The following is a 19,284-nucleotide window of genomic DNA, read 5'->3' as shown; positions in this document are numbered from 1 at the left end:
ACCACTATAATTTGTTGCATAATGCTACTAAATTTATGGGGGTCTGCAGTGGCCGTGCGGTCTGAGGCGTGAGCCGTGTGCCGCTTGGTCGCTGGGACCATGGGTTCGAATTCCACTCAAGCCATGGATGTCTGTCCGCGTCTTTCTGTGCTGTGCTGTCCTGTCCTGTGTACAGGTAGAGGCCTTGTGATGGGCCGATCCCTTGTCCTAGGAGTCCTACCGAATGTCTATAGATCGAGCCAAAGAAAAAGTTGGGACCCGCAGTGTTCAGGCACTTGAATGGGTCGTTCCCAGTATCCTGGTACTAAATTTATGCCAACTATTGCTATCACGTTCACATAATAACTTTCTTTAACAAAATTGGTCACTTGTGAGAGAGATTGCTTAAAAGTCCTTTTGCTTCAGTGATCTTTCTGCATCAGGTTTAATTTTGCTGTGATTTGCCTGTCATTTCATGTCTTTGGTACGATGCGCCTTGGTTCTTGATTAAGCTGAACAGTTGATCACAGCAATACATACTGCCAGATACAAATTTAATTAAATGTGTGTTTTTTATATCTGGTAGATATTTTCATTATAAAAAATGTACAGGCCACAGGTTGAGAAACCTAATGTAGGGGCTTGAGAATGTGTGCAGCTTTGCATGCTCTACCAACGATTTGGTGTTTCAGTATGGGCCAGTAGTTACGAGTGCTTAACATTTCAAATGAATTCAATATTGTTATCCGTCGCAAGGCCTCTACCTGTATACAGGCAGCATAACGCAGAAAGATGCCGATAAACATCCATGCCTTGAGTGGGATTTGAACCTATGGTCCCAGTGTCAAAGCACACAGAGCCCACACCTCTGACTGCAAGGCCACTATGACAGGCAAGGTGAGTAAGCTTGTGAAGTAAAGTTTGTGTAAACTGAGAAATATTTTGTCATATACACTTCACAAGTATATAATATTTAATTTAAATAAATTGCAGATATCTGATAACTTTAATATCTCTTGAATGTAATGTGCTAGTTGTAAGACCTAAGATGAACACTGGCAGAAAAATTTAAAGCCACTTACGCAATATTCAGTATTTTTTAATATTTGGTTGGGCACGTGAAATGAATTTTGCCCTGCTGCAGCTAAAAACAGGGATCTTTTCTAATCTCACAAACACATGATTTTTATCTGTGGCAAAAACCTAGAGGTAGCAAATATCTTATTCCAATCCCGTTCTCTAATGGGGGACCTTTATGCTTGGCCAGGCTTTTATCACACATTTCAGAACCACACTAACATGAACTATAGACTGCAAAATAAATTTATATGGAGCTTTTACTTTAATCTTATTCCTACAAAAATATGTGATGAAATATGTTATTCTTACACAGCTCTTAATATGGTGAATACAAATCAAACTGATGTTCCATAGGAATTACACAGATATAATTTTAAATGGACTTATAAAGGAAAAAATATTAATGAAGAGTCTTATATTAGTCCTTAAAGTACATTAGTAATATGCATGCATGTGCGCACATATAATTACTATCAATGGCTGCTGAAACACTGGCAACAAGGCTTTAACATTGTTTCTGGAAGTTTTCCAGGAGAAGATAGAAGCTACCGACACAATTATAAACATCAATGGCTGCTGAAACTCTGGTGACAAAACTTAAACTTACCCCATTAAAGTACAGTGATAACATTCAATAACCCTGCACTTTGCCCACAAATTGCATTTATGGGTTTTGTGTGCCTCAGAACAAATCATGATCAACCAACTGATCCTTGTAATAGAAAACTGAATTTTAAATGAAGATTTCTGTCTTCTGGGTTGTTGCGCCGTGTAGTCTGGTCGATGCTAACCAACGTTTCAGAGCTCATACTGCCTCCGTCATCATCGCCCTGATGACGGAGGCAGTATGACCTCTGAAACGTTGGTTAGCATCGACCAGACTACACGGCGCAATAACCCAGAAGACAGAAATCTTCATACTCACCGCTGTGAAAACCTCAAATCTTACATGAATTTTAAATATTTTTCAAACCTCATGGGGTTAACCGAAAGTTTGGGCATCATTACTTAACCATATATATAAGTCCGGTCATCATATTAGGCTGTTCTAAGCTATTCACATATTTGAAACTTTGACAGATAACTAACTAGATGGCTTACCGAACCCGAAGGTTCATCACCAAATTAACCAAAGCCCTCCACTCGACCCTGTCCTGGGCCAACAAAATCCAGCCTCCTTCAACTTCTATCTCCCATAGATCCTGCCTGACATTATCCTCCCATCTACATCTAGGTCTCCCCAGCAGTCTCCTCCCCTCAGGCTTCCCAACCAATACCCAGCACACATCTCTTGCCCCATCCATGTGTGCTACATGCCCTGCCATCTCATTCTTCTTGACTTAATCACCCTGACAATACTGGAGGAGGAGTATAAATTTTTAAGTTCATCATTATGTATTTTTCTTCATGCCCCATCATCTTCTCTCCTAACCCTAAATATCGTACTCAACACCCTATTCTCAAACACCTGCAATCTATGTTCCTCCCTCAGAGTGAGAGACCGTGTTTCACACCCATAGAAAACAACAGGCAAAATTATTGTTTTGTATACCTTAATTCTCAGGTTCTTAGAAATCAGACGGGAAGACAAAATATTTAGTAGCAAACATTCCCGGAATTTAGTTTCCTCCTAACTTTCTCATGATTATAATTTTGATTTGTTATTGTTGTTCCCAAATATTTGAACTTTGTAACACTTTCAGACAATTCTGCCCGCCTGTCTGCTGACGAGATACTAACATGCACTTAGTTTTTTCTGAATTTACTTCTAGCCCCCACCTGTCTGCTAGCCTCTAATGAAACTTCTATTCCTCTTCATTGTATTTATATCGTCACCCAATAAATTAACATCACCAGCATATGCTGATGATGTTAAAGTTTTGATAGATAGTCTCATAAATGCATGCTGTTCATTACGATCAAAATCCGCTTTTCGCCCTACAGCATTTCTTCATGCTTTGGTTATGCGGGCGCAAACCGTATTGCTATAATTACATTTTCCATTAACTATGTAACCTGCCTGTTTGGATTAAATCTAAAAATAACTATATATTTCTAGTTTTGTACTTGCCTAGCTTCTGTAGTTCACACTCATTACGTAAGGTAGTGGGTCAAAAGATTCTTCGCAACATGCACTACACAGCTTAAACACTTGTACACATCTTAAAACCACAATCAAATTGAACGTTCAAACTTGACGGAAGTCCAAGTACAGCAGAGATCCAAATCGGTCAAAGAGAATTTAACTCATGCTTAACAGCAGAGTTTGTAAGATATTTTAAATACGAGTATTGACAGCACTGGCAAGTTATGGACAATTCATCCACACAGACGGCACGTGCTTCCTATTGTGCTGCCACCTGTATGTGCCAAATACAATTAAAATGGAAGAATGGAGCTGTACCTCAATTGGTAATGTTTCTCCACGCTCCCAATTTGGCAATCAGAATCCTAGGAGACATAGTTGTTTGAAACAAAATTACGATATTTAACACTGATTTGAATGAAAAGTTCAAACTCTTGTAACTACATGCAGGTGGCCACAATCATAAATCAAAAATGAGTTTACATTTCATGCCAAAATTATCTCTTAACACTCAATTATTAAACTTTATGAAATAGCTTCAGGGCTCATTGCCCAGATGATTGAGGCAGTATGCACCTCTGAAATATCACTCAACTTCTATGAGACCATAGTACCATATCGCAGAAGCCTGTCACCTTGATACATGCTGCCACAAAACCCCAAAAAATCACTAAATTTTATGAAATCTGAAAAACATTCAATTTCAAAACAGACAATAATTGTCACTAGCTGCTTAATGCCAAATAAATTCTTATGAAAACTGGATAATTGAAGCAAATGTTGCAAAGTAGCCTAATAAAATGTACAAACCACTTACAGTTACAACTGAATACATTAACCAGTGTTAATAGTAACAACACTAAATGTTATTAACATGATGAGTTTTCAGACCACAGAAATCTCACAAACCTGACTTACAACACTTGAATAAGGACAATATACATTTCCTCCACCATGTAAGTGGCTGTTAATAAATAGATAAGAAATAAACCCAAAATTACTACAAAGAAAGAAAAAACTATGAATATACATATTCTAACATAAACCAACTTTTCATAATGCACGGTTCACATCCTATGTAATGACCATACAGTTCACTCCTAAACATGAAGACATCCAAGGAATTCAATGTAATTCTCATTACAAACTCATTAAAAAGATGCAAATTCCACAGAAAATACAAGAAATTGTGATGTGGATTATTTTCTTGAAGAAAAGAACAATCATATGTACCAATGAGATAAATGCACAGAGCCATCATGACATATGCAATCCCTGCATTCAACAGAATGAAGTCTTATTTTTTTAGTGTAATTATGGCCAATATGAAAAAAGGAAAGAGTTCAACAAAAAAGATGTAAATTTTCCTCACAACTGTCAAGTTTCCTACATAATGCAGCTACAAAGAAAACTAATAGACTGGAAATAAGAAAATGTAGTAAAAACTATACTAATGATCAGCAAATAAAGTATATTCATGTTTTATTGGTACAGTAACTACACTATACATATTAAACTGAGAAAATGCAACTATGGTTGAGAGACCATTCAAACTGAAAACAAATACCATCTCTTATAAAGATATATAGGTACTGAGGTAAAACTTTTTATTAAAATAAACTGAAAAATAACAATAATCATTATTACTATTATAATAAAAGTTTTTCTGACATCTGTTTGAAAGGATAAAAAAAATCTGTTTGCTGCAGCTATTAAATTTAAATATTTATCTTCATCTACAAACCTCCTTTAAGCTTCCACTTACCTAATGCAATTCTAAATAAGATTTAAAATATAGTCAGAAACAGTAATACTACTGCCAATTATATACACTACAAATAAATATTCTAATACAGTAACTTTCTTTGGAAAGTACAGTGGTATGTACAGGCTTTCTCCTACTTTCCAGTGAAGAAAGTTATACAGATTGAAAAACAAACTGCAAAACATCAGTCCACTCTTCCATACACACTTTTTACAATGACCAAGTCAATGAACTCCTTTTGTTCAATTCTGGGCTGCCACTGCAGTCTCCTCATGGAACTTCTTCATACGTGCTTCCAATTCTGGTCGGAAATGTCGAATTAACCCCTATACAAGAAATTATACCATACTAGAGTACATACTCATGGTACAAATTTTATAATTAAATGTCTACTAAAACTAAGAAGCCATGCACATTTAACGCAATAAAAAACATATTAATTAAAATACAAGATTTTCTTCTTTGGACAGCATCCAGCAATTCAAATGCCACGTTTTATTAACGTAACAAGGTAAAAGATGAAGTAGTAATATGATACTGTACCTGCACTGGCCAAGCTGCCCCATCTCCTAAAGCACAGATAGTATGGCCTTCTATCTGCTTGCTTAGTTCCCAGAGCATGTCAATCTCACCAGGCTGAGCATTCCCTGTGATGAAGCGGTGAATTATCTTATTCATCCACGAGATACCCTCTCGACATGGCGTGCACTGACCACAGGATTCATGCTTGTAGAACTCAATCAGCCTTGCAATAGCTTTCACAACATCCGTCTGCTTGTTCATTACTATAATGGCTGCTGTACCTAAACTTGTCTGAGCAGCCACAAGCCCATCAAAATCCATCAATACATCTTCACATACACTAGAATCATAATAAAACCAACAGAAGCATGTGCAGTGCTTGATATTACAAACACTATTTTCATAATATTTCAGTCTAAATAAATACAAATCTATAAATTCAAAATTTAATAATTAGTTATACCCACACAGAGGAATTATTTATTTCAAAATACTTTCAATTCCTTAGATTACACAATATTAAATTATAGGCTGACTGCAGAAAAATTACTTCCAAAGGATATGAAAAGCAGCGAATGTGATATAATTTAAGGTACTATCCCCACAAGTGCCGTGGGCCTTGTGCCGCTTAGTCGCTGGGACTGTGGGTTTGAATCCCACTCAAGTCATGGATGTCTGTCCGCATCTTTCTGTGTTGTGCTGTCCTGTGTGCAGGTAGAGGCCCTGCGACGGGCCGATCCCTCGTCCAAGGAGTCCTACCAAAATATCTATAGATCAAGCCAACGAAAAGTTGGGACCCGCAGTGCTCAGGCACTTGAAGAATGGGTCGTTCCCATTATCCCCACAAGAGACCGGAGTGACTCAGAAAATCCACAATAAAAAACACTCAGTCAAGACAGCTGGGCCTAACATGACCCACACAGTGAAACACAGGGAAGAATTATATTTGTCTAAGAAATAAGTCAACCCTGTTGAAATACAACACATTTACATGGACAACAGATCTCCCCACAAATTTCATACTTGTGTACTGACTACATAAAAATGAACTGACAAATTTAAACTCCACTATAAATATTAAAACATTTTCCTGCACCCTTGTTCATTTCAACAAAGGAGAAGAAAATAACTCACATTCCATAAGCCCAACCCTAAACTTATTTAGAGGATGCACTTTTCCCTTATGCAATTTTCAATATGCATAGTCTTAACCCAATTTTCCTAAGGATACATTTCTTTGGTGTTTAAATGTGAACTCACTGTTTTGGTATGAGGGGTGTGGAAGATCCTCCTGGGATAATTGCCAGCAAGTTATCCCAACCACCGGTTACACCACCAGAATGAAGTTCAATCAGCTCCTTCAATGGAATAGACATTTCTTCCTCTACTGTGCATGGGTTGACCACATGACCAGATATGTTGAACAGTTTAGTGCCAGAGTTTCGTGGTCTACCAAAACTTACAAACCAGCTTCCACCTCTGCGACAGATGGTCTAGAAGAAGAGTTTTAATATTGCTCATGTAAACTAAGGGGAAAACCTGAATCAACTAAAGCAAATACAGACAGGAGACATATTCTTAACTTCAGTACTATATGTAAATGAGTGATTACACCCTGGCAATTGTATTTCTGGAGAAAAAGGTCACCTCCTGCTGTCCACTGGATAGGAGGGTGTATGTAGCATGGACTGATCAAGACATTCCAGATCAGTAAACTAGATGAAAACTGCTGTCGGAATCCATGTTCGTCATAGGCAAACACTGAAATACTGTTAGTCAATACATTGTGGAACAAAACTGAGTCAACTGTCCACAGACCAGGAGAAAAGCCCTGCGGGGGGAAGTCGTTTCTGGGGCGGTGCAGGGGGATTGTTTACTATCAAGTGAACTAGAGGGCTGCTATTGGTGGGAAGTGTGATACGTCAGTTTTACACTACTACACTCAGACTGAAAACATCAAGCAGTTAAGAGTAGCGTGTAGTGAGTCCACCTCTAATGTGTTCTGCGGGTGTTGTGATAATATTCTAGATTAAATCACTGTGTCAATGTGAGGTAATCTTAAAGCTGTACCCATTAGAACACATGAAAGCCTGTTGTTCGTTCAGTGGTTGTGGAACGAATGCTTTTAGGATGGGTCGTCACTCACCGCGAAATCTTGCGCATGCACATATATCAAATTCCTAGCAGGGATTTTCTCCTGGTCTGTGGACTGTAGTTCAAACCTATCAAACTGGGTGAAGGGTTCCTCTTTTCAACTATTTTGAGCCACAGAATGAGATGTAAGATGTTTACACTTTTATGCTACACACGTTTTATTTTAAAAACTTTTCAGTGGCACACAGGCACAGGTTATGTTGTTTTGTGTTGTTAAAATTTTTCTTTCAGTGCTTTCTTGTTTTCTAAAAAAAAAAGAGTGCAAAAAGAAAAAGTGATGTATAGTGTATCTGTAATTGACAAATCATCATTACACTTAGTAAGTGCCAGGATATTATTTCACTCCAAACTGCACGTTTATTACCTCTTGAAGATTTCTGTCTTCTGGGTTGTTGCGCTGTGTAGTCTGATCGATGCTAAACATACTGCCTCCGTCATCAGGGCGATGAATATGATATTCACGGCGCAACAACCCAGAAGACAGAAATCTTCATACTCACCGCTGTGAAAACCTCAAATCATACTTATTACCTCTTATTTACGTATTATTTGTAACATAATTAAGCAACTTTTCAATTAACCACCCTAACTCTTCGTCCCATCAATGCAAGATAAGCATGTACACTGAAATCTGTGTAACTTACTGGTGCTACAGACACTGTTTCCACGTTGGCGACAGTCGTTGGACAACCAAACACTCCTACATCAGCAGGGAAAGGTGGCTTGAGTCGGGGCTTTCCTTGTTTCCCCTCAATAGACTCAATCAATGCTGTTTCCTCTCCACAGATATAAGCTCCAGCCCCACGATGCATGAATACATCAAAGTCAAACCCTGATCCACAAGCATTCTTCCCTATCAGGCCAGCTTGATATGCCTACAAAAAATAATAATACTATATCTGGTACTCGTTGGTTATCGGGACACAAAACGGGAGAGTCGAAAATTTGGACTTGGATTGGACAGAAAACTGCGCATGTGTATCAGTAAACCCGTATACTCGGTCGTTGTTGATCCAGAATCCGGTGCACACACCCAAACAATAGAAAGACTGTGGGGATCAGCTAAATGACGGAATAAAAAAACAGAGAGGCTCGGCCCGACATCATCTGGATTCATATTCAGCCAAGTTCATGTGGCGGCGTACAAATGATAACAGCGATATTTTTAAAACGATTCTAAAATCTATAAGCGAATTTTGGCTTCCGGAGACAGGTTGTAACAATTAACATCTCGTGCATATCCAAATAAAATATAATAACTTTCAAGTATATGTCATTTATTCACACACATTAACCTAACGTCACCTAACCTATTTTTAAAGCGATGTGTCCCGATAACCCACAAGTACCCTATATCCTTATAGATGTCAATGATTCCTATGTCCTGAAAGGTTTAAAGAGAATCAGAGGCATAATAAATTCCAACAAAAACATGTTAAGATGTGAAGGACACAGAAATTAAGCAGTTAAAGAACGAAGAGGAACATTACAGGGTAGCTCGGAAAGGTCCCTTATCAGTTGATTTCTTGACAATGCAATACATTTTGGAGGGAGAGGTATGTAGTACGAAAATTCATATGATAAAACATTTATTTCCCACTAACTGGTATCAAGCACTGGCAGACCAAGAATCACCACTAGGAAACAAGTTGTATATATGACTAAGGAAAATTACGTAATAATATTTAAACTGTGGGAGAAAAAAGTATATAAAATAGAATTCTACAGTAGTAATACTTTATTAACAACGTCTGTTCTCCCCACCATTACCAAGGACAACTGAAAGTCTTCTTCTTTATTACGCCATCTTGTTTACAGGAGGTTGGTGACATATTATGAACAGGATCCTTCCATCCTTTTCTCGGACTGGGACCTGTTCATATACGTTCTTGGCAGATGATCCAGAAGTGGTTTGCCATTGCCTTCTTCTGTGTGTGAATGGAGTAATTGTTGGGATGCCACGGAGAAACCGGGGAAGCCCCCGGAGGAAAACTCCGTGTTGCCTAGACCACGGCCTTGCCCAACACAAGTTATAAATTCGGGCACCGCCGGGAATCGAACCCGAGACCCCAGGATTACAAGGCCAGTGTTCTGACCGCTGGACCACCGTGGCGAACTGAAAGTTTACTGCAATAATATCTCACTGTATAAACCTTCTTATGCTGAACATAATTCAGCTATGATGACTTATTTCATCAGTCCAAAGACAAACTTACCTCAGCAATTGCTAATTGCATGTTTGAAGCCTCATTGTAAAATTCTCCTCGGATATAAATATACGCTGCTTGAGCACCCATAGCTCTCCCTGCTACTAAGCAGCCTTCTACTAACTTATGAGGGTCATGGCGCATAATTTCTCTGTCCTTACAAGTCCCTGGTTCACCTTCATCTGCATTCACGACAAGATATTTTGGCCTGAAAAAAATACCTTTATGATAACTGAGATTCTTATGGTGGTTGAAATATCAATTTTGTTTCGGGTTGTGATGCCATGCGAAACAAGTCCACACAGTATCACAACCCTGAAGAACAATGACACATATACCTTTGGTCTTTCAGAAAACATTTGTTTCAGTAGCTTCTGCAGAATAGCAAAATAATTTAATGAATATCACAATATGCCACAATGAACAAAACAAATACAAAGTATAATGAAACCTCAATTTGATCTCCCAAGGACTGAAATGTTTAGATGTTAACACAGTGATTTCTTTGTGCAAGAAATCAGAGATACTATGATTTCACATGTAGGACACTACAATAAAGCTAAAAACATACTAGACATGCAATATATGTGTCTGATCAGAACTGAAGGACCTTCCGAACCTGTGGCAGTGATGCTAATCTAACCTGCATTTGTCAGCTATCATATAAGTTAATTTTATCCAAAATATTACAATTATATTCCTGATTTTAATTATTAAACATACTACTTAGGAATTCCAATGGTACAGGATATGAACAAATAATCAATGGGAACAGAGAAACAATCTTCTCCATTAACCAATTCTTAAACTGCTTTGGTTAGGCTTCATACATATAATTTTCTTGTAAGTTCTTCTTCAGTTACATGACATACCTGCCATCTGATGGTTTATTCATAAAGCTCCATTTCATTCCTGAAGGGAAACCAGCCCCTCCTCTACCTCGAAGACCTGATGTCTTGATTTCATCTGAAGAACAGCACAACACACTCTTGGACTGATAATTTCTACGTACATACGGAAAAATGTCTGATGTGCACACTCCATCTGTCTATTTAATCTTTTATAGTTCTCATAAATCAAAGTTTGAATTTTACATGTTATACATACTTTGTACAATAAATCATTCAGAAGAAATTTTATACAGTACAATTTGTTTGCAATAAATGCTTATACTTTTAAGGGTATATGGTATCTAGAAGAGATTAAACCATAAAACAAAGCATATATATTGCTGAAAAAAAAGGAACATAACTCTGTATCAGAATGCAATACTTTAACTGTGAGCTGACAACAGCAATGTCATCAATATTTATATTTTTTATTTATCCTTTGTGAAAATGAAAGTGGACACAGTACTTGAATAAATATGGCAAAGAAAATACCAGATAATGAAAATTACCTCAAATGTTAACTCTTCCATACAACTTTTAAACTCACTTATAATCCAATCTGATCCTTTAAGGAGAATCTCTTTGGTCTTATACCAGTCACCCCTCTTCAAAGCACCTTTCAGTCTCCAATCAAACCTTCCATATAAATTTGTGAATATGCGGTCATTATCATGCAGTGGCCCAAATTTGGTCTGAAATAAAAAAGTAAAACATATATAATTAAGCAGTTTTACCAAGCAAGCAATATGCACTATATACGATACACCAGGTACTGATATATCCAAAACCAAGTTCACAAAAGCCAGTTACTGGACTGTATTGTGAGCAATCTAAACTGTACCCGAGTTCACAACTTGGCAATTACTGTCATAGAGAATAAAGTAAAATAAGATTTACAGGTCTAAAATGTTATTTGCTGTTCAATATTGTGTACACTTACTTTTGTGGGTTGGGTTGTGTTGGAACGGTACTGGAAACCATTTACGGCTTGTACACCAAGATAACCTGAATAATAATAAACACGTTATATAACCAGCGTTCATTTCATTATTTGGTCAACTTTTAAAGGCATACATATACGGTTTCATTCATACAGAAAATCATGGTTTTAAAATTTTTATTAGGGAACAGTCGGCATCAAGGAAAATATACAACTCTAAAAAACTAACTGAATACACAGATATGTGAAGTACTGTGTACAATATGTACATACATAGGTTTAACGTACCAAATTGTCCTTTAATAACTGGGCTCCAACGATACAGCGGAATTGCCATTTTTACCAATGGCAACGGTCACCGCTTATTTAGCAACCGAAAGCACGGTGGATACTGTGCAGATACGTAATAATAGTTTGAACCTTTCCCGTTCGGAGCGCAATATACAACATTTAGATAACGTAAACCAGTCATCTGGTACGTACTGATTTTAACTGTTGTATGTTCTTATGGTTGTTATCTAGATCAAACCTAACTGCGGTTTTTCTCTGTAATTACAAATGGCTGCTACTATTCCATCAGTCTCCAGGCTTTCATCACGAATAATACGAGTGTTGTGCTGCAATCCTGGTCCTATGACACTGCAGGGAACAAATACATACATAATTGGAACAGGAGAAAGGTGGTTTTATTACTACTCTGTGGCTATAGTTATTATTCAGTGTTGCCAACTGAATATGAAATGGAAAATTAATTTCCTGGAATCGCAACATAGCACATAACCTACTTCTCATTAAATGCTTTTAGTAATATTTAGAAGCTGCCAAATATTACGAAGGAATTATTTCATTCGGTGACACTTTTCTGTACACTGATGTAGATATTTCCATTAGTCCTAGGCAAACATAACCCCACACTTTCACATCCTCCCTACCTGTAATTCCTTACAAAAAATTTATCCGTAAAAAATTATAGGCCAATTTAGGCTTTATAAACATAATAACATTCATATGCATATGTGCAAAAGAAGTCGCTAGCAAATGGAATACTAAAAACAAATATCGCACAGATGCGATGTTGTTATTTTACGTCCAACAAAAACGTTATAGTTCTCTGCTGGTAAAACATATCATAACCACCAATTACTGTGCCGATACCTATGAAACCCTGTTGATGAAATATCCTTTCTTGGCAATTATAATGTATGACTGTAAATCCATAATTTTAACCAGAAAGGTATCTAATAGTATACATTTATTGCTGGCATGTTTTCTTTGTCACCGTCACCATTTGCAGCATCACATTCAGTGGCACTAGTACCCTTGTCTGAAATATTGCCATTTAGTCATGGATGCAGGTTTTCTTCTTCCATCTTCACTGCCAGAGACCGTATATTAATTTATATCCCACTATTGTTGTTAACATTGGGATCATAATTATCAGTCACTGTTACCACTTAAATATAAGGAAGCAATACCATTTGGGTTCATATGATTCCCATTCAGTATTGATAAAATACATGTTTTCCATGTATTTAGAAGAATTTTACTGGATGCTGGTGAGCAAAATGATATACAGTACATGCAGAGACTAGAAAAAGTTCTGAAGGAAGAAAATATAGATTTGGAACACATTATTGTTACACACTGGCATCATGATCATATTGGAGGAGTACATGATGTTGTAAGCAGACTGGATAATGGTGAGCTTCTGGTCCAATTATTTGTCATCATAACACTAATTGAACCTGGCATAGTTGACTGCTGCAATCAAATTATTAACATAATGCAGAGGCACCATAATTTATAATGTTAGTCTGTTAAGAACCCAACAGTATTATTAGCTGATTAATTTATAGCTTATTGTTTAGGTAGAAATTATAAATCAGAAGGAATTTTGGAGGAATCAATCATGTCCCACTACTTCCCCAGGATTTGCCGTGGTACAAGCCACACATATTACAGACCTGATCATACTCAGTTTTAGCATATGACCTTTCCTGATGTAGTAAACAATGAATTATTTACTTTAATTTGCCACTACTCTTATGATTAGAGATTATAAAATAGCACTATAGTGCTGGAGCTGTTGTTTAGGTATAAACATTACAAAATTTTGCATATAATGACTTTAAATTTTATCAGCTGTGTGTTGTAGCTTATGACCAGGACACTAGCATACTACTAACTAACTAGATGGCTTAAGGAACCCAAAGGTTCATCACCGAATTAACCAAAGCCCTTTACCGGTCCCTGTGTAGCATACCTCTAAACCCCTTTAAACCAAGGGTTAAAGACTGACTGACCTACTAAGTACTGGAGTATAAATCCCCTATTTATGTATGATGAAAGTTAACTTTCTTATGTTTCCTTAGCATACTCATGACATTCTTTTAGAACTTATTTTTTGTATAAATTTCTTATTCTGCAGGCTGCAAGGTATGGAAGTTCAAGTGCATTGATCCTCCTGATTTACCATTACCAAATAACATTCTCCTGAATTATCTTAAGGATGGAGAAGAAATTAGAACAGAAGGAGCAACACTCAGGCAAGATGAAGTGACTTTTTTTTTTACTTTAACACATCAGAAACAAACCACAAAGCAGTAGCACATATACCTAGCCTCCAAGCCAAATTTACCTAAAATCATGTCTTAGTGTGTTGAAACTTTTTTAAAAGTAACTGCAGTCTGATAAAGGCGAAAGATTTTATGTAGCTTCCAGACATTTTTAAAATCTGATGGAGTTTAGATATACCACAATTACAGACGGTAATACATTTAATTTCTGTTTTGAAGAGACGGAATGTATTACACTGAATCAAAAGTAGGTTAGTAATCAAACTTCCTTTTTTTATTTAACATTTTTCTAGATATCATCTTTATATTTCATTAATATATTTGAAAAGACATGCTAACAAGCTTTAAAATATTTTGGTTGTGCCAATTTTATTCTTGCAGAGTTATTCACACTCCTGGCCATACAAAAGATCACATTGTATTATCACTATTAGAAGAAAACTGCTTGTTTAGTGGGGACTGCATACTGGGTGAAGGCACTGCTGTTTTTGAAGACTTGTATGACTACATGAATTCCTTGCAACGAATATTAGAACTGAAACCCACCTGCATGTATCCTGGCCATGGACCAGTGGTGGAGGTATGTTAATATTCCAGAGGCACATACAAAATTACTGTAGAATATTTTCGTAAGGTACAGGTGAGTCCGCATTTTAAATATTATGTTTTAATAGGATTTTTTCTGTGACAAGCTGTTTTCTGACATATAATTGTTATTTTATTAAATGTCAAGACACAGGACCAGTGAGATTAATTATTTGACTTCAACCCTCAATTTATTATTTTCTCTAGTAAATTCACGAGACTAGAAAATTAATTTTACATCATACACCTTATTTTAACCTTAAGAATTTAAAATTCTCCAGTCACTAAAATATTTATATATGTATTACTGTCTAGACTTATACCTTCTCTGATTCAGGATCCTCTGCCAAAAATTGAGTATTATATTAACCACAGGAATAAGAGAGAAGAAGAAATTGTTCGAGTACTGAAAGAAAAAGGTACAAAGATGTCAGAAATGGACATAGTGAAGATCATTTATACTGTAAGTGTTTTTCTCATACCAATATATTAAAACAAGTACAAGCCAGGCTATCTGTACGTACATGGAAAGTTTAGAAATACTAATATTAAGAACAGAAAAAACCTCTATCACCACCATCATCATTATTATTGGAACTGCAAAATATGATCTGCAAGTTACATCATAATTTTGCCCATCCTCCTCTTACTTCTTCTTTTTTAGATCCAGATATTCTAAGAAGGCCATTCTCGGACACACTCAATCTGTGTTCTTCCCATGGCATGAGAGAATAATCTGTTGTGTAGTTTTGTATGGGTGTAAATCTTGGTCTTTCTTGGAAGAACAAAAATTTAGGGCGTTTGATAACAGGAGGCTTTGGAGAATATTCGGATGTAACGGAGACAGAAGCCTAGAGGAAATTGCATAATTAGGAAGTCTATAATTTGTACTGCTCACCAAATATTATTAGGCATGCATGAGAAATGCATACAACATTATGATTGGTAATCCTGAAAGGAAAAGAGTACTTGGAAAATCTAGGTGTAGATTGGGGGATAATATTAAAATGGATCTAAGGAATATAGCATTGGAGGGTGTGGATTGGATTCATCCGGCTGAGAGAGAGAATTGTGGTGGGCTGTTGTAAACATGATAATGAATCTTCAGGTTCTGTAAAGGGTGGGGAATGTCTTGACTAGCTGAGCAATAATGACTGCTGCATGGAGTTAGTAAATTAAAAGCAGTATGAGAAAGTAATTGCACTTTTCTTATGCTGAAAATAAATGTCATTTTAGGATACTCCAAAAAATCTGCATACTGCAGCGGCTTCAAATGTAAATCATCATCTCTACAAGTTGCTGAAGGAAAAGAAGGTGCTTCAGTGCGGCTCTGAGTGGCAATACAACAAACTAGAGTCCAACCTATGAACATCAATCACCGTACCTTAGTTTCTTGTCAGACTTCCATAAACATTTTATGACAAGCCAGATATCACATATTTCTTTACTGGAATTAGATTTAAAAATTTGGAGCTTGTACTGGCATTCATTTATCTTAGCAGTGCAGAAAAGCTATAATTATTTTAAACTCAGTGAGTGACTGTAATCTGAATTAGAGTGTACAAGCTTTCTTATTGGTACACTGGGTTGCTAGGAAAGTTTGTGATAGAGTTAATGGGAATATAGGAAATAAGATACTTACATCTTTCGACAACTGTTGTGAGAAAATATTTCTGTCGAATTTGTAGACATTAATGGTACTGGAAACGACGGACGTTTTAAAGCATGGCAACATTATAATGATGAATGGATAATCTTTGACGATAATCACATTACAAAATCTAGAAAATTTATCGATAAATGTAAAAGTGTCACATTTTTACTATTTGAAATCACAGAATAAAAAATGTTACGTCATTTGTTTATTCTGCATTGTTGTATTGGAAGGACTCTAGAGAAAGCTCTCCAAAAGTAGCGCGTTGCTCTAGTATATCATATTCTTTGTTACTGTATGTCATTATATATAATACATTTCTTTAAAAATCACACTTATATGCCCAGTTGTAAGTAGATTTGGTAGTACCGCGCCACAGCCGCGCTGTCTGAGGCATCATGCTTCAGACCGGCGATACAGAATGCGCGCTGGTTCGAGTCTCGGGGAAAGAAATTTCTCATGAGATTTTTGACCAGTGCCAACCCAGCATCATGAGGAAATTGGGGAGCTACAATGGGTAGCGTGATCTGGTCAGGAAAGCTAGCAATGGCTGGGGGTTAATCGTGCTGACCACACGTCACCCAATATCTGGTTGGATGATCGTTCACCTCTGCTTAGGCATGTGAACGTGAGGCCAGCAGTCAAGCTAGTCGGCTTTGGCTCTCAAGAGAGCTGTTATGCCACAGATATCAGTAAGTAGATTTGGTAGTCATATTCACAGATTTGCCATTCACGATAAATTGTATTTTCTCATTTTAATATCTGATGCAGGAATTTTATTGACATTCATGGCATAGAATTTGTTAATTCAGAGTATACTTTTCAAAAATGGGTGCTGGATGCTGTTTATAATGCAGATGTGTACTATACCATGTTTTCTGTTACAATTCTGTGTTACACTAAGTAAATGTAGTGCTTTAACCCTTTGAAGCCGAAGATCGTCTGAATATTATTTATGAATTCAGTCTGTACCGCGAAGAAAACACTACACCTCACCATTACGAAAATCAGCTGGTTAACCCTTTGAAGCCGAAGATCGTCTTCATAATATTTACGAATCCAGACCGTACCGCGAAGAAAACACTTCACTTAACCATTAGAAGTCAAATCAGGCGGTACCACATAAGATTTAACATCCCGGTCAAAGCCTTAATAATCAAGCTGGTAAATGCAGTGTTTCATCATACATAAGCTTAAAAGAACATCTCAGTAATATTTAGTTCTCCTTCATGTTTTTATTCTTTGCACTTAAAATAAAGTATTTACATTATTAACACCTTCCAAAATGTATATTCCTGCTCAATGATCATTTGGCTGGTGGGGTAAGAACTGGTGACATTTTTAAACTTTAAAATTTTCATTTTCATGCCACTGGAAATAGAGATTAACACTGTGAAGTTGATGAGAATGGCTTGAGGGATATTTCCTTCTAAATTTATATACAAAATATTCCTGAACAAGTTTACAACATACAGTTGAAATCAATAATTTTCCTTGAAATTTACATGGGCAGATTCACAGTCTTCATCTAAGCAATGAACTTATACTTTTTTCTAGTCAAAAATAAAGTACGGTCATTTGAAAAGTCAATTACAAATACCATTAATTTTAATCATTCACCACACAGAAACAAACATATACATGAAAATGTCTGCCTTATGGGATACTGCACCATATAAGTTTGGTACAAATTGACTGGCATTTCAGAGATGCTTACTGCCTCCATCATCTTTGGACAAGGCCAGGGCAGAGGTAAAACCATGGAACTACACAGGAAAATGAAACATGTGAAATGTGGAGAGGAACAAACAAAATGAAGGACACAGGTAGATACCAGTGTAACATGCAAGGAAGGAAATAAAAAAGCCCTTATTAGGGCTGACAGGAGACCAACAGTGAAGATCACAGGAAACAAAGAAATGAAAAGATAATACAGAGAAAATTAAGGGGTTATGAAAGATGAAAAAAATTATATAAAAATAAATAAAGGTAAGTTACAGACAAAGCAAGAAATTCAAAAATAATCTGTAGCACTGAAATTCTGACATTGATTACCTTGTGTGCACATGCACATGTACACACTTATTCAAGTCGTGTCTATATTCTGATATCCCAAAACTGATTTTGATAAAAAGTGTGTGATGGAAGCTAGGGGTTATAATGTGGGAGATACATGCAACTTCTGGTTTCTCATTACATAAGGTTAAGAATGTCTGCTCTACATTACACTTGTCACAGAAATACAACGAAGACTGCAGTGGATGTTGATGATGCAAACAATTAAAATGACCAATAAATCTTCAATAAATTCCCAAATGACCACATATATGCCTGCACATTTTCTACAGAAGAAAGTGTTCTGAGTAATCTGTTAAACACAATCACACTGCACAGTGTTACAAAAATTACAGAAATCTGGTATTTTAGTCAAAAAAGTATTAAACTGTAATTAGATCTGTATGTTCTGAAAGTTTCCAATACACCACACAAAGCAAAATAGGTCACCATGCAAATGGTTTGCTCTATGCCACTGGATATAATTCACATTTATTTAAAATACTACTTTGAGTCTGGTGTTTCAATAAATATATCTCTGAAAATTAATAAATAACAATCTCAACAATCACAACCAAGGATAAGTTAAAGAAATATGTTACTTACTACAAATAAATGGATACTAATATACTAATTATTTTTATGTATTAATGAAAACTAATTTTCCATTCCACTGTCACCAAGGTCAGAGAATGAAAGGATACATTTAAGTGGCACCATTAAAGATCATCTTTCATCTCACCATGTACGACCATGAACATTTTTCAGTTCAGAAAATGAAAGTTATAAAT

At 36.4% G+C, this 19,284-nt stretch overlaps 3 protein-coding genes across 6 annotated transcripts in view; 1 reads left to right on the top strand and 2 right to left on the bottom strand.

Moving 5' to 3' along the window:
* The window catches only part of LOC110830921 (uncharacterized), a 111,260-nt gene extending 106,789 nt beyond the window's left edge, over positions 1-4,471 (bottom strand). For all 3 annotated transcript variants that reach the window (XM_087355197.1, XM_087355198.1, XM_087355196.1), the window contains exon 1: positions 3,131-4,471. The gene's annotated coding sequence lies outside the window, so the exon portion shown is untranslated. The remainder of the gene's footprint in view (positions 1-3,130) is intronic.
* Positions 4,472-4,610: 139 nt separating this feature from the next.
* Positions 4,611-12,110, bottom strand: ND-51 (NADH dehydrogenase (ubiquinone) 51 kDa subunit). Of its 2 annotated transcripts, none has more exons than XM_022066335.2 (9): positions 11,897-12,110; positions 11,624-11,688; positions 11,231-11,375; positions 10,666-10,759; positions 9,803-10,001; positions 8,231-8,461; positions 6,693-6,925; positions 5,454-5,772; positions 4,611-5,236 (listed from the first exon to the last, which is right to left on the bottom strand). In XM_022066335.2, exons 1-9 carry the CDS (start codon positions 11,958-11,960, stop codon positions 5,153-5,155), a joined length of 1,434 nt encoding a protein of 477 aa, XP_021922027.1. In that variant the 5' UTR covers positions 11,961-12,110; the 3' UTR covers positions 4,611-5,152. The 2 variants fall into 2 exon arrangements, with proteins under 2 accessions (XP_021922027.1, XP_021922028.1); XM_022066336.2 differs by having other exon boundaries at positions 11,912-12,110.
* Positions 12,111-12,164: 54 nt separating this feature from the next.
* On the top strand, positions 12,165-17,368 carry LOC110830919 (endoribonuclease LACTB2). The gene is made up of 6 exons (XM_022066338.2): positions 12,165-12,303; positions 13,160-13,323; positions 14,052-14,169; positions 14,581-14,779; positions 15,122-15,247; positions 16,021-17,368. Exons 1-6 carry the CDS (start codon positions 12,182-12,184, stop codon positions 16,150-16,152), a joined length of 861 nt encoding a protein of 286 aa, XP_021922030.2. The 5' UTR covers positions 12,165-12,181; the 3' UTR covers positions 16,153-17,368.
* Positions 17,369-19,284: the final 1,916 nt, after the last annotated feature.

Source organism: Zootermopsis nevadensis, unplaced genomic scaffold (assembly GCF_977971745.1).
Source record: "Zootermopsis nevadensis isolate Lab colony 2312 unplaced genomic scaffold, Znev_1.0 Znev_ptg000024l, whole genome shotgun sequence".
Taxonomy (NCBI): domain Eukaryota; kingdom Metazoa; phylum Arthropoda; class Insecta; order Blattodea; family Termopsidae; genus Zootermopsis; species Zootermopsis nevadensis.
The sequence above is the reverse complement of the archived record's forward strand: the minus strand, read 5'-3'. Positions and strand labels throughout refer to the sequence as shown.